The sequence below is a fragment of the Primulina huaijiensis genome, chromosome 14, assembly GCF_012295235.1.
Source record: "Primulina huaijiensis isolate GDHJ02 chromosome 14, ASM1229523v2, whole genome shotgun sequence".
Taxonomy (NCBI): domain Eukaryota; kingdom Viridiplantae; phylum Streptophyta; class Magnoliopsida; order Lamiales; family Gesneriaceae; genus Primulina; species Primulina huaijiensis.
This window is the reverse complement of record NC_133319.1, coordinates 13684118-13700680: the sequence shown is the minus strand read 5'-3', so window position 1 is coordinate 13700680 and position 16563 is coordinate 13684118. Positions and strand designations below refer to the sequence as shown.

General features: G+C 32.0%; 1 protein-coding gene across 2 annotated transcripts; it reads left to right on the top strand.

Annotated features, from left to right (window-relative positions):
• Positions 1-14903: 14903 nt before the first annotated feature.
• LOC140956566 (mitochondrial intermembrane space import and assembly protein 40 homolog) lies at positions 14904-16315 on the top strand. Of its 2 annotated transcripts, none has more exons than XM_073413356.1 (2): positions 14904-15175; positions 15631-16315. In XM_073413356.1, exon 2 carries the CDS (start codon positions 15659-15661, stop codon positions 16097-16099), a length of 441 nt encoding a protein of 146 aa, XP_073269457.1. In that variant the 5' UTR covers positions 14904-15175; positions 15631-15658; the 3' UTR covers positions 16100-16315. The 2 variants fall into 2 exon arrangements, with proteins under 2 accessions (XP_073269457.1, XP_073269456.1); XM_073413355.1 differs by having other exon boundaries at positions 14904-15212.
• Positions 16316-16563: the final 248 nt, after the last annotated feature.

The following is a 16563-nucleotide window of genomic DNA, read 5'->3' as shown; positions in this document are numbered from 1 at the left end:
AGACACAGCGGAACCAAGAATTTCGAAACTTAGAAGAGAACACATAATCGATCGAAATTTAAAATAGAACACACTGACATTTTCGAAAAAAGGGCATACCAACATGCATGTCACGTTATTTATATCAAAGTTTAAAATAGAAACAAATACTTAACCAAAAGCCCACTTACAGTATCTTGAAGGAAATTTCTTGTTGAAAATTGGGCAGCACTTCGACGCAGTATTGCAACTCCGGACTGCACGAACTTTTCTTCTTCTCCTTTGCTTGAGTTCGGCCGAATGCTTGAAGGGTGAGGAGAGGGCCGAAAATTTTGGGGAGTTTTTTGAGGGATTTTTGAAGTGCATTCTTGCATGTGACTAGGTGGTATTTATAGAAAATTCTAGTCCTTTCACCTAGCCCTTGGTCGAAATCTTGGCCTCCAAGATTAGTCATTATTGTGTTTCAAATCTCCATGCATTCTTCAAGTTCCAGACTAACCATAATTGTGGTCCAAAATCCCATGCAAGCTTCAAGAGTCATCTTGATTTTCTAAATGGTCACTTCTTGCATCATTATCATGTCCTAGCTCTTAGCTCCTCCCGCAGCTCCTTCATGGGTTATCTCAAAGGTTATTTCTTGCACATTTAATTTGTCCAAACTCTTGGCTCATCTTTTAGCTCCCTTTTTGTTCTTGTTAAGACAAGATTGGTTGAGCTGCTTTGAGCTGACGAATTGAGTCCTTGAGCTGGGGTTTTATTCCTCCCGTGGTAACTTCTCAATGGATACGGTTAATTACAGCTTGGCCTCCCGCTGAGCTAAACCCCGAGCTTTGAAGTTATTCTCTCGAGCTAAATTTACTGAAAATATAAGTTAATATTCAAGTTGTTTAGTTGTAACGAAAAATTGTCGAACTTATTTTAAGTTAACTTTCAAGTTCATATCAACTACTTGATTTGCTTTGGATCGGAAAATCTCGGGTTCTCACAATCGGGTCTGTATACAAAACATGTTTCAAATTCATTAAAAATAATCATATTTCGCTTGTGCAAATTTATGTGGATACTATTATATTTTGATTTGCATACCCTAAATTGTGTGAGAAATTTTTCTAGTTAATGCAGGATAAATTCGAGATAAATATGATGAGAGAACTGGAATTCTCCGTAGGATTATAAGTCAGATAGATAGACTCTGGAACTTTTATTAATCATGTGAAGTATACCAATGAGCTACTGAAATAGTTCGGAATAGAGACATGTTTTCAGAAGTGACCAGATGAGTTCATAAAATAAGTTAGGAAAAGGAAAAAAGAAAATTTTAGTAGACATCATATAATATTTGTTGTTTGTGTTTGTGCTTGGTTCTAATCTGACTCTGTGCAATCTCAATTTATTGTTGCTAAACATATACTGAAATATCTCGAAGGGACTCAGAATGTTGTACTATGGTATCCAAAATATTCCACATTTAATATAATTGGATATTCAAATGTTGACTATGATGAGTGCCACTTTCTTGGTGATCGACTGATATCGTGGTTCAGTAAGAAGCAGAAGTCCATTGCTAATCAACAACAGAATCTGTAACTTTGGCTGCTGGACGTTGTTGTTGTCAATTGCTTTGGATTCAACAGCAACTACGAGATTGGAATTCAAGTTTCAAATCGCCTATTATCCGCGACAACACAAGTGCAACCACAATCACATATAATCCAGAGTTTCACTATAGAACAAAGCACATCAACATCATACACCATTTTATTAGAGACTACGTCATGAAAAGTTATATCAAATTGAAATATGTTTCTATTGAACAACAAATTGCTTGATATCCTTACCAAACTATTTCATTTCAGAAATATTTTTAGTTTAATTGATTTATCTTAATTATGATCTAGACTTATGCATATTTTCAGGGGAATCATGTATCTATATATATATATATATATATAACAGAACAGTCTAATGAAATTGAATCTTTAGTAAGTTTATTTTCATTAGTCTTTATCATATAATATAAAAAGTCAAATTTAGCCCTTCGATTAATCCATTAAGGATATCTGAACGGTTATTTAAAAAAAAAACTTTGGAAATTCAAAACCCTTATTTACTATATTCAGTTTTTTTAAAACGTTTGACAATAACCTACAAAATGAACATATATCAAGTGAACTTTGACTCTGTTTATGGTCTTGAAGATGATGCAATGGTGACGATATTCATAACTCTAGAAGCTGATGGTCTCGGACCTTTCCTATGTCTTCCTGTTATTATCTATGATGATACATTATTGGAGTTCTGTGCAAGTGCCACTATTACTGCTCATAAACATATTGCATGCTATCTGGGTGGCAAGACTTTTACTGTTGATGAAGCCTTGATTGCTTCTACTTTCTCTCTGCCAACCCAAGGATTGTCCAATCTTTCTCAACTATCTCAATCTGTTTTCTCCCAAATGAATCTGAAATTCTTGGTCAATGATAATGCTAAATCCGTTTTATGCAAGAATAAGGAGATGAAAATGGAATATCAATTTTGATGGACCTTATCTCCAAAGCTTTACTAGTTAAAGTTGGTTTGTTAGATGCCAACAAACAGGAGAATTTTTTGGTCATGATTGCTATCACCGCCAATGTACAGGTTAACTGGTCTTCTATCATCTTCGCTGCTCTTGTGTACATGGTTACCAAGCGTTCCACTGGTTTTGCTATTCAACTCAGGAACATATTTTTTGTCCTGAACGTCTCTGTTTCTGCTGCACAAGACTTAAGAAAAACGAAGATGATGGATCCTGCCAACGTTTTACCTCATCGTACTATAGTATATTCAATGTCTTTATTTATATATGTAAGAAAAACGTGACACATATTAAAAGAAGTAACGTATACAAATTGAAATTGGCGACGGTCAAGAAAATTTAGATGCGTACACGATTCTTCTTTTGACTCTTGGCTCCCGATACACTCATCGATGGTATGAGAAACGCCTATAAATAGCAGCGTTTGAGGTCCCTAAATATACAATCTCATACAGAATAATACATCATCTATAGAGAGATTGGAGTGTTTAGAAGGCTTCAATCGGAGGAAAATCAGAATACTTAAAGATGATTCAATGGCCGAAGGTAACGCTCGATTTAGCTTCCGCATATTTGTTTATCATGTTTATATATGTGAAAAAACATGATTTTTAGAAAAAAATTTCTAACATTTGGTATCAGAACCGTGATACCTCTACCTTGAAAATATTTGTTTTCATATCATGAAATTTTGGGAAAAGAATTTTAAGTTTTACGTAAGAAACTTGAAATTTAAAGGACAGACAAACAATATTAGGAAACTTACCTGAGAATTTTGTTCTCGGTTGCACCTTGAAATCTTGAAGATGACAATATTCAGTTTTCTGATTTTTCAAAATTTTTGAGAAAAGAAATTTTAAAGACGAAAGTTTCTGAAAATTTTGAAATGAATATGTCTGGAGGTTGAAGATGAACTCGAGATTCAATCTCGCAAATATAATAACGTAAAGCATTTAAGATGATTTAATGATGGAGAAAAAGTTGTCGGATGAATTTTCAAAACAAATGAAGATGACAACTTGTACCATTTGGCAGCATGATTGGAGGATAGTTGTTTGCTACTTATTTATTATTATTATTTATTTATTTTTTAAATAATAATAATAATTAATTTTGTGGGACTCACATCAATTTAATAATTGATGTACGATTTTTTATTATTATTATTTTTAAAATAAAATAATAAATAAATAATGATTAATGTGTTATTAAGTTATATGTATAATTCGGTATACATATAGCATTTGGTCAAATGATTTGTACACATTAAAATAATTCAAAGTTCGACGTAATTTCTGATACATGTTTAGAAATTATTTTTGCATGGTAGATATAATGTCAAATATTATGGATAAGTGTTTGATGTGTACATGCAAATTTAATATTATGCTTGCATTTATTCTTGAAATTTAAAATACAAATAATATTAAAAAAATAATTTTGGTAAATATTCACATTATGTTCATATTAAATTATATTGAGTTGTTTATAATTTAAAATGAACATCTCAAGTAAGATGTGAATATAATATTTAAAATAAAATATTTCAGATGTCCACAAATGAACAAATAATCCTCACTTTATCACTACTCTGATAAAAGAGAAAAACTGATGAGGAATCCACATTTTCACGTAAATGTGATCCTCACTTTATCACTACTCTGATTGAAGAGAAAAACTGATGGAAAACGTATTTGTTCATATTAAGTAAAAATGTGAATATAAAGTTATTTAATGAAAAATTTTGGCTTATTAATATTCACATAAATGTGGATAATTAAGTTGAATAATAATTATAAGATGACGTAAGAAAACATGATCTGAGGGAGTTCTTCATAGATCGGTTTAAACTGCCTTGACTTGCCACTGGTCTCCCTGAAGAACGTTGCTCTGACTAGGAGTTAGGTATTTAAAGGGCCTTAGCACTACCTATCTTTCCTGAGAGCACTATTGGAAAGTGTTGATTGTGTTACTAAATATTATTATATAAAGATTTAAGTAAAGCCAAAATTTTTGTCTAGTGATCTGTATAATTTTAAATAATTAAGGTTTAGCTACAGCACCCTTAATTATGAGAAATTATACATTAAGTCAGATTTGGATCACATTAAGGGCATTTATTAAGTATAAAAATAAATAAATAAATAAAATTGTCAAGTGATCCGTATAATTTTAAATAATTAAGGTTTAGCCACAACACCCTTAATTATGAGAAATTATATATTAAGTCGGTTAAGGATCACATAAAAGACATTTATAAAATCAAAATTTATGTCTAGTGAACCGTCTAATTTTAAATAATTAAGGTTTGGCCACAGCACCCTTAATTATGCAAAATTATACATTAAGTGGGCTAAGGATCACGTGAAAGACATTTATTAAGAGCATAAATATTTAAAAAATTTGTGATTTAATGTCTTAGTGATTCGTATAATTTTAATTTATTAAAAAATATCTATAGCATCTTTAATTGAATTAAAATTATACATTAATTTTTTAATCACATTTAGTTATAATAGACATAAATTACATAAAATTATTCATCATTTTGATAATACTTTGAGATGAATAATTATGAAAAATAAATATTTTATGCATAAAGAATTTAATATCCTAGTGATTCGTATAATTTTAATTAATTGAAGAGTAGCCACAACATCTTTGATTGAATTAAAATTATACATAAATTATGAGTATTACATTTGGTTATAAGGGATATAAATTGTAATTATTTATATTTGAACATTGAAATTTATCCCACAAGAAATTTCATTATGTTAAATATAATTAATTAGGATACAATATTGAATTATTTTCTTAATTTATCAACAAGGATTAAGAATTGAATATAATTCAATAGTTATATCATTAAATTGTATGAATCTAATTAAATTAAAAATTCAGTCCACAAACAATTTTTATGTTAGTGATTCATATATAGATCATGATTTACATAGGTAAAACATGACATATGGTTTATTGCTTCATTTAATAACATTAGTATGTATTCATTAATTTTGCAGCATATTGCTATTACTCTGATATTAATTTTTAAAATTCGAGTTTATAATTTTAAAGTGTGAAATTGAAGATTATTCTTCATACAGGCTTAATGAGCACTATTAATACGAGATGATATAGGGTACAAAGTACTATGACAGATACATGTTCATCACAAATCATGAGGTTGTGAAATCAAGAGATTCCAAATTTCTTGAGAATGACTTGATCAGTGGGAGCGATCAAATTCAGAATATTGATCATTATGATGCTCATTAATTCATCCACACAAGTTATATGTATTGATTGCTATTCACAACATCCTCCAATTAAAAAGTTTGTTGTGAAATCAATCATATAAATTCCACAAATTGTTGGTAATGATCTTGTAATTCTTAATGCTCATAAAAATATTGAATGATAAAAGAATTTAATAGCAAGTAATGAAGTTTGAAAGTTGGTTCAATTGTCATTCATGTTTAGATGAGTCTTCAAAACAAATAAAGTCTCATTAGGCAACATCGAACAACGTAAAGAATTCTTCTCTAGTGATGATGAATATTTAATATTTCAAGATTAAGAAAACGATATGGATTGAAACATGTCTCACATTAGTGGTATTTCAGGTTTTACAATGTTATCTCTTCATTAATTTTTGTTGAGAATATTGTGGGCCATTATGAATACCAGAAGGTTAGTGGGAGCTTAATTATTATCAGAGTAATATAAGTATTTGACCACTAAAAAGCTGCAAAATGTTTTGGGATACCTTTATGGTATTAAAGTTTTACATGCTTATGTGAGAGGAATTGACAATTTGGGAAGTGATTTGTTACTTCCACTGTTGAGTCAAAATTAGTCATTGAAGCATTATTGTGTGGTGTATTTTAAGGAGTTTCATTATGGGCTTAGAATTATGGATTCTATGTATAAGCCATTAAGATTATATTACTGCAATTCAGTTATGGTCTTTGTGACTAAAGCGGTGGTCGAATTAAGTATATCGACATAATGTATTTTAAACCGTTGGAGAACGTGTTAATCAAGTGGTCATTGAACACGTTAGCACTGAATTAATAATCTTTTAACCTAAAGGTATGCAAATTTCATATGTTAAAGGATCATATGGTAATTACTGATGGATTTGATTCCATAAAAAATTTATGTTATATACATTTGGTTTTGATAATGAAACGCATTCAGTTATGATATTTCTCATATTCAGTTATGTACATATTCAGTTATCTTGAGAAAAATATCAATAAAGTTGGACCTCGAATAAACATAAAGTTTATTCATTAAGTTATACAGATTGAGATACATAATGTATTGTAATACATGTAAGATAATACTCGCTTTTAGAGGACATATCGCCATGATTCATGTGTTTTGTTTTCTCCTATGGTAAATGAGATATATGTGTCAAGTGGGAGAATGTAAGAAAAACGTGACACATATTAAAAGAAGTAACGTATACAAATTGAAATTGGCGACGGCCAAGAAAATTTAGATGCGTACACGATTCTTCTTTTGACTCTTGGCTCCCGATACACTCATCGATGGTATGAGAAACGCCTATAATAGCAGCGTTTGATGTCCCTAAATATACAATCTCATACAGAATAATACATCATCTATAGAGAGATTCGAGTGTTTAGAAGGTTTCAATCGGAGGAAAATCAGAATACTTAAAGATAATTCAATGGCTGGAGGTAACGCTCGATTTAGCTTCCACATATTTGTTTATCATGTTTATATATGTGAAGAAACGTGATTTTTAGAAAAAAATTTCTAACAATACAGCGTGCATGTATATACAAATAAGAAAATGTCACATTGTACTAAAACATAAAATATTATTAAAAAAAAATTTGTATATAACATAAGAATCAATAAGCTTAACCCACAAGTTAACTTCCTGAATATCTACTTTAAGCAAAAACTTGTATGAGACAGTCTCACGGGACGTATTTTGTGAGACGTATCTCTTATTTGAGTCATCCATGAAAAAATATTACTTTTTATATTAAGAGTATTACTTTTTATCGTGAATATCGATAAGGTTGACCCGTCTCACAGATAAAGATTTGTGAGACTGTCTTACGAGACACCTACTCTCTACTCTAATATTACATCCAAACTGCAACAAATCTTGTTTGATTATGTCCTATTTTCCTTCCGCACACTACACGGTCCACTTAGAGAAAGAAAAGCATGGCCCCTTCCTGATTTGGCATACGGTTCTCTCTTAACAAAAAAATCGATTTATTTCCTTTTGCCTCGCGGCGTTTTCCAATGTTCTGGACATACGCAAATGCGTCTCTTCTTCCACCCCGTCTCAAATCTTATTCTCCATTTTCAGCTATACGCAATAAAAAAATCATGATTAAGAACTATAAATAACAATTAATCCATAAAAGTTTATATAAATATATATATATATTTTTTTGAAAATATATTAAAACTTGAACTCATCACTACTGATAAATAATACGATATTGATATGATTAATTAATAATTTCTATAAATGATCTAATGTAAATTGGGGTTTGTATTCGAAAAATAACATTTTAGCTATCTCACTAAATAAAATTACCTTAAATAGTAATAACATATTCTTTATTTTACACTCTTTAGTGAGTGTTTACCATCTCTAAAAAAGTAGTTATCAATTTTTTCTTCACAAATTCTTGGGATTTAAGAGGTCTATGGGGTGTTTGAGTTACTGAAATTTGGTGACCGGCATACGCTTGAGCAAGAAGAGAAAGTCTAGCCTCTACAATTTGTCGAATTTTTTCCGTTTCACGACAACATTTTGTTGAGACATGCGTGGAAAACATATCACAGGGATATGAGTTGTGTGTATCTTTATTTGGTTTCAGTGTGGACATATGTTATATTATGATGTATGTAGGCGATATTTTTATATTAGATTATTTTTAGTATTATCATTACAGTTGTCATATTTTCTGGCAACAAATCAGTGTTCCAAGGGAAATTTTCTAACGGATGCCGTCAATTCTGGTCACGAATTGGAACCCAAGTTTATTTATTTATGAAAATAATATATCAGTTCACAACTTTCAAATTATTATGAATATCCATTGGAGACGAAATTAAAAAAGTATTTATGTTTTTTTTTTTTGGAGAAAATTATTTTTTGTTTAATTTATATTAGCCAAATTGGGAATTTTTGGTTCCTGGGACGAAGAGAGAACGATAAAAGAAAATTTGTGTAACGACACGTTGGCCTTTCATGTTTAACCCAACATCGAAGCAATATTAATTTTGATGATAATAATATATAATATAACTTGCTATTTTGTAACTGATATATTTGGTTGAGTGTGCAAATTAAATAAGATAACCAATTGAAATATATCGAATTGTCATAAGCGATTAAGGTTTAATTTAACGACAACATTAAAAGTAACAAGATTTATGAAGCTAAACTACAAAAATACAAGCGTTCAACAATTATTGATTTTAATTGCTTCAATAATTAGTAAGATTAAATAATTATGGATTTCATATAACTAGTTAGTCAGTTTGACAAGTAAACGAATAATCATAAATCATGAAAATCAGGAAAAAAAAAATTTGATACTAAAATATAATTAAGCTAATAAATGAAAAACGTAAGAAAAATCTCAAATCTAACAAGTAATAAATTCCAAGGTTTCGTTTTCCTCAAACAAGAAAATAAGATCTAAACACGCAAGACCTTGAAAAAAACTGTTAGGATCGAAAGATTGATTAGAAAGAGAGTAAATAAACAATATACACAGAAATCTCCAAAAATTATGTTGGATAAGCAACACTTTGAATTATAGTTTTTATCGGTTAGGCTTCATTAAACTAGCAGTAAGGTAGCTGTGCCGAATTATGCTCACTGAATTGGTTGAATAATAAAATCGGCAAGGCTCAAAAAATGACAAGACTAGGTAAACCAAAATAAATTACACAACACAATTGTTTATAGATGTTTGGAGAATTAAACATTCCTAAGTCTCTCTTTCTTTTGTTTGTGAAAGGATATCACTAAAAGGATCGGATGATTACAAGCAATTTGAAACAACCAACGTCAGCAGACCTTATATCTGGTCTGCTGAAACTCCTAGCTATTATCATAAAATAATTTGATCAGTAAGACTCTTAGTTAAGGGTGTTCAAACTTCGGAAAAAATAAAAAATCCAAACCGAAAAAATCGAACACTGAATTGAACCGAAAACAGAATTTTATAATTCGGATACAAATGTTAAAATCGAAATTTATTTGGTTCGGTTTCGGATTATATATGTCAAGATCGAACCGACCGAAAAAACAGAAATTTCATTAAATTAATAATTTTATTTTTATTATATATTTTTGAGATGATATAAGTGAATGATGAAATATTTTGAATAATATTTAGTTGATTGTTAATTATGTAATTCATTTTGACTTTATATTTAAATGTTTACTAAGAAATCATGTAAAAAGATAACATATTATATTTTACAATATATTTATCTTATTAACTTAAATAATTGTATCAAAACCGAAATAACCAAACCATTTCGGTAGAAAATCGAACCGAAGAAAAATGTTTCGGATATCAGATTACATATTTGTAAAATCAAAAACCGAAAAAACCGAAATGAAATAAAAACTGAAAATCGAACGATGAACAACCCTACTCTTAGTGCTAGTTACAGGTGTTTCGAACGAAATACAACTAGCACAATTGATCCTTAAAGATCGAATATGAAAACTTTGGTGTGTTTTTCATAGATTCTTGACAATTTAGGCTCTTAAAGACCTAGCAATAGAGAATGTACATAATTTTGAGCGTGAGTGTATTCCAATAGACTGAAATTTCTTCAAATTGATATGTTTATAAGGACTGATAATAATGTTCGATTTTTTAATCTGATAGTCGTTTTAAAATATGGTAACTATTATGCCGCATCATCAACCTTTCTGAAAATAGTATTTCGGTTTAGTGCACATGAATGCTTACATTTAACGGATCAAAAATTTCTTATGTGCGGAGATTATCTTCATCTGATATCATTAATTGAGCTCTGAATGTTAAAGGAATGTCATGGAGAACTTCACAAATTGTCGAAATTCCTGACTGATTCAGTTCCTTATGGATCAGTTATACTATATGACTTTCTTTTTGGTTTGAGAAGACAGTCACACTTGAAGATTTAGTTTATTTTATGAGTTTAGTCCGGCTTGGATTCTTTTAGATGCGCACAATAAGTCAACAATCTTTTTTTAATATCACTAAAACGTTAATTGGTCCAAAAAGTTTCTCTTTTTAGTGATGACAAAATTATACACAACATTAGAAAAATTGAATTCATGTAATGTTAGAGGAACTGAAAGAATACAAAATTATTGCTGTTAAAACAAAAATTGAAATAAAAACTGTATAAGCCAAAATCTGGATAATCATTCTCTCTTGTGATGCTCTCTAAGACTTCCCGAATGTTTGCTTGATTCTGAGGGAGGCTTGTAGGTTAGAGGGTTTAGAAGGCTTACTGGACATAGAAGGCTTGGAGGGTTCTTTCTTCTGTACAAACACGCCTTCGGGTTCTGATTCTTTTTTCTGACTTGTTTCCCTTACAGGGTAATTAAAAATTTCAAACACAATATTCAGTTGGGAGCTAATATTATCGAGCTTCGAGGACAATTGAAAATTGATGTTCTGAATTTGCAAGAGTTCCAGCTGCGGCAACTTGCATATTTTTCATTGATTCCAACTTCATAAAGATATCAATGACACCTTTGGAGAGCAAGGACACTTCCTTCAACATATTTTCCTTAACCTGGTCTATTGCACTGTAGGAGTCTAGTTGACTATGCTGTAAAGATGTAAGATTCTATGTGATTGAAGTCAAACTATAGTTGATATAATCTAAGATTAGCTTATTTGGGATCTCAAGCTTTGGGGAGTGCATGATCATTGGAATTTATTTCGAGGAAACTAGAGGTGTAGTTGCCAAATATAAATCTGGAACTTGAGCGATGGAGGACCTACATATTCAATTGACATAATTTGTTTATCATGATTGAATGCTATGTGATAGTCACTTCAGGCACTTCTTCTTCAATTGTTCAAGCACAGGAAAGAAGGGAGTATTTCTTTGATCTGGTGCATGTCAAGAAATTGACACAGATGCTTGCTAAGCTCCGCAAAAATTATGATCCAACCAGTCCAACTGCTTTCAATGACAAAGCAGTTCACAACCAGTTGGACACGGATCTCCGATCATTATAGATGAAGATCAAAAATTGAGAAATGAATCAATAGTTGATTATTCCAACAGACACCCAAAGTTCTTCATCTGAAGAGCCAGCTGAACAATCAGCACAACATGAAGAACCAACTGAAGAACCGGTTGCGGCATCAACTGAGCCAGCAACTGCTCTCTATTCAAAAGATGTTCGACAATCATCTTCAGTTCCTCCATCTTCTACTGCAAATCAACAACTCTACACTGATGCTGAGTTATCATTGGCAAATATCATCGGGGTCATACAATTAGTTGCCACTGATATCCAACTGAACATTCTATCCAGTGAAACAGTTGACGAACATAACTTATCTAAACAACCAGCCGCAGAGCCGATTTTTCAACAAACCGAGGAACCAGTTCAGTCTGCTGCCACGACTGAACAAGTAGTTCAAGCTGAAAGTAAAAAGGCTCAGTTGCACAAGGAACAAATTGAAGAGGTGCAAACTGAAGAGCCATCTACTGTACCAGTTGATCAACCAACTGAAGAGCCAACCAAAGTATCAGCTGAACAAACAACTGATGAGCCTTCAAACTCAACTGCTGTTCATAATCTCACTCTTCTTCCAGAACTTCAAAAGGAAGCAATCCTAGAAGATGTTTCAGAAATGATTAATGATGCGACTGAATCAACTGACAGAGCCCTGGTAATCTTTAATCAAGAAAACAAGGAGCAGGTACCAGAATCATCTGGAGCTATGTCTCCTGAGTTACCATCGGCTACTGAATCCATGATCGAAGACATTTAGTCCAACGTTATCCATTTGATGACATCACTTTCTGACATCAAATCAACCCAATTGATGCACACCTTGAAGATTGATTCTATTAAGGAGAACACTTTGAAGAGTTTACAACATGTGACAAGGGATGTTACTTCACTTTTTACCCAAATAGATCAGTTAAAGAAGTAGCGAGTCACAATTCAAGCTCATTTCAACGTCCAAGAAACATTCTCAAAGAGAATGAACTTCTTGCAGGACGTAGTCACCAAGAGAATGGACTTGATGCAAGAAAGTATTGTCAATGCCATATCTAATGTCACTTCGGAAGTTTGTACCTTATCCAGCAAGGTTGATAAGTTTGACAAACTGGGGAAGAAGAAGAAGAAGAAGATAAGTAGAAGACAGCTGAAGAATTTGGCAGATTTTGTAGAATTTTAGTCAGTTAGAAGATTCTTTCAGTTAGAGGATTCTTTTATTCTTTCATTCCTTGTACAAATATGTACATTGAAAGAGTTATCAATAAAAGATTATTTTATCTACACAGAGTTCAGTTTGATCAGTTCAGTCTTTCTAAGTTTTGTCAAACACCTAAAAGGGAGAAATTTTTGGAAACTTAATTTCGGTGGTTTGACAAATTGAGCGTAAAAATATATTGAACTAACTGATCAAGGAAACTGAAAGGAACTGATCTAATATACGCAAACTATCGGTTGCCTAACTGAAGATTAGTGCGCAGAAAATCTACGGCAACTAAACTAAGCTAACTGAATATTGTAGTCGACTGAATGATCAGTTGGGAACTAATCAGTTACTCTACAATCAGTTTAGAGCAGTCAGCTTATCCTATTGGCATTGTCAAAACTGATAAATCTGTTATACACATCATCAGTTGGGGAAAGTAGCTATCGACCGACAGATTGTACAAGAGAAGACTGTAACTTATAGTGGGAACGCCACATTTCAGTAATGGAACAGTGTACTACAGTCAGAAGAATGTTGATGTGGTAAACAACTGATATAAAGTTTCAAATCACATTGATTGATACCGTTGGAAGCAAAGACTATAAATAGTCGAGAAGAACAACGGAGAAAACACTTATCTACAAGAACGATACACATAATCAAACAAGTTGTTCTTCTGCTGAAATCTCTCCAAGCTTTCTGTTCATATTCAAATGATTTCAAAGCTTACACTCAGCATACACATTCATAGCATTCAAGGCTATAAATTGAGATTACAAACACAAACACTTACTGTTGTATTATTCGATCTATAGAGATCAGTTGTGCTAAGTAATTTCAGTTCAATTGAATACTGTAAACTGTATCGAAACTAAGAGTTTCAGTTTGGTATTGTTAAGTCCAAAACTGGAGTGGGTCTATACAATTCTTTGTATTTGATCAAAGTCTTTTAGTGAATATCTTATCTCATAGATAGAAGGGGTGACGTATGAGTGATTGAAATATCCGAACATCCATAAATCTTGTGCCTCTTAATTTCAGTTTATTTTATCTGTCAATCAGTTTATTTCCGTATTTTATTTAGTTAACTGATTGACATCGACATACAAGATTCCCGAGTTCAGTTTATCACTAAACCGACTCATCAGTCGAAAAGAGTGTAAAATTATCAAGTATTTATTCAACCCCTTTCTAAACACTTCTACACTTTCCAACCTATCCTATCACTTAGAAAATTTGACCAGGATACATGTTAAAAAGCCTTGGCTAAAATGATTATAATGGATGAACCCCTTCACAAATTTGTACGTAGAAGAAGATTATTTAAATTATTTATGGCCATTACATGTCCAAATTAGAATCTTTTCTTAATTAGTTAGGTTCTGACAAAAAACTGAAAAGACAATTTATTTTTTATTAAAAAAATTGTTTATTTCAGTTATCCACAAAAATAATAAATATTTGATCATCTTGGTTTGTTCGCTTTCAATAGTGAAAATAAGTCGAAAAAAATTCTGATTTGTTCGATTTTGCTAATATGGTTTTGATCGATTCAGTTTTAACCGATTGCTCATCCATATTTTCTCTTGAAATTATTTCAAATTTTCTTCTCTTAAACACAAGCATCCATCTAATTGGTTGTGAATGAAAAAACCTCAATGCTTGTCTTGATCAGCTTAATTACAAATAGAAGTAACTGCTTTTTTCCACGAGTAAAGAGTAATAAAAAATATTTGATCAGATCGGGTAATTTTTTAAAAACATTCTGATTTAAAGGAACCCGAAACTTAACCCGAATCTATAATTTTCGGGTCGGTGTGATTAATTTTTTCCCCCCTATAATTCAATATTCAATAAATAATAATAAATATAAATGTACCAATATATCATCCCCAAATCCCAATCCCATTCTTCTGAATTCATAGCGTCCATGGCGGCTAGGGTTTCAATTTTTAATCTGGAATCTGTTTCCATTACTCTGTCTCTCTCACGGTATCTCTCAAGCTATTGCCCGTGGCTCATCAAGCATCGAATTTGTTAAAGCAGACGAAGCACTGTAGCTGTCTATTCGATTGTGTTGAACTAAAATGACTGCCAATCTGTACTAAGAGGAAGCTCTCGTTTTTTTGCTGTTTTAATTCAGGTTTAGGAAACTGCAAGTCCCAAATCTAACGACAAAGGTGGATTCGTGTATCATTTTTTGTTTTTACAGCTTGTCAATTTGAAATGTTGTACAGCTGTTTATTATTTCAATGTTGACAGAGTTGGGTACTCGAGATTTCAGAAAAATTATTTGAAAATTAGGAAAATTAGTAGAAATTTGGTGCATATCCACGCAATCGAAAGCTGAAAATTTTCGAAAATCCCTACCGCAGCCCCAACCCCTAATTACAGAACTAAGCAGCAGATTATTCTACTGTTCCTGGAATGTTTCTCCCTATGAAGTTGGTCATTGGATTATCAATATTATATATGTTAACTTCCATTAAAATGAGAGGGCCAACATCATAATATTGGATCTAATACTGTATGTATTGTATCTTGTACTTGTTCGCAACATTAAATTTGTTTTCTTTGTTTTTGCTTGTGTATTCAAAGGGCCCATTTCTCCATTCATCTGCTAATAATGGGGCAAGCACCAAGTTCGGTTGCTTCATATGATCCAGACAGTTCAACACCAACTGACAGTTCCACACAGCCTTCACTCGATTCTTTGATAGCAGAAGCTGCGGCATATGGAGATGATGATGAGAACCAATCTTTAGAAGCAAAGGCTGAGAAAGCATTGGAATGCCCTTGCATTGCTGACTTGCGCAATGGCCCTTGTGGCACACAGTTTTCCGATGCATTTGTTTGTTTCCTCAAAAGCACGGCTGAAGAAAAAGGGTCAGATTGTGTTAATCCTTTTGTTGCTCTGCAGAAGTGCATAAAGGCAAATCCTAATGCTTTTTCAAAGGATATTTTAGAGGATGAAGAGATCAAGAACGAGGAGAAACCAAGCCCACAGTATACCATCCGGCCTCCCATTTGGTCTGAAGAATCAAAGACTCCAAAGCGCTCAACTTAGGTACATATAAGTTGAACCATCATCTTAGGTAATTCTTTTTGGCGATCTACCATATTTGCTAAACAATGATGATTTGTCATGTTAGTTAATAAATTGATTTATGCTAATTTGAAGATTGTAGTTGCTCTTACTTGCAACTTGATAGGAGAAAGTAATTAGAGAGATACTTGTAGGTAAAAAGTGGAAAATCTACAAAGCATTTCTAACTTCACAAAATTAGTTTCGTGAATTTTCGGAAATGTGCCAGCACAAATTTGAATTTATAAGCAGTCCAGCTATTTTATGGATCCATCCATGATAAGATATAGGGGTGTACAAGGTTTGGCCACATGATCACAAAATTTTGTGATTTGGCTCTGGTGTTGTGTACAGTAGAGGACCAAAACTCTTTCAGAGGCGGAGGCACTAACTTTACACGTTTCGGTGTCTATTGCTCCTTCGGTGTCTATTCGTGTCTATTTGCT

Bases quoted from the DNA above. Each gene is read 5' to 3' on its own strand.
- LOC140956566 (XM_073413356.1), top strand. From the start codon at position 15,659: ATGGGGCAAGCACCAAGTTCGGTTGCTTCATATGATCCAGACAGTTCA.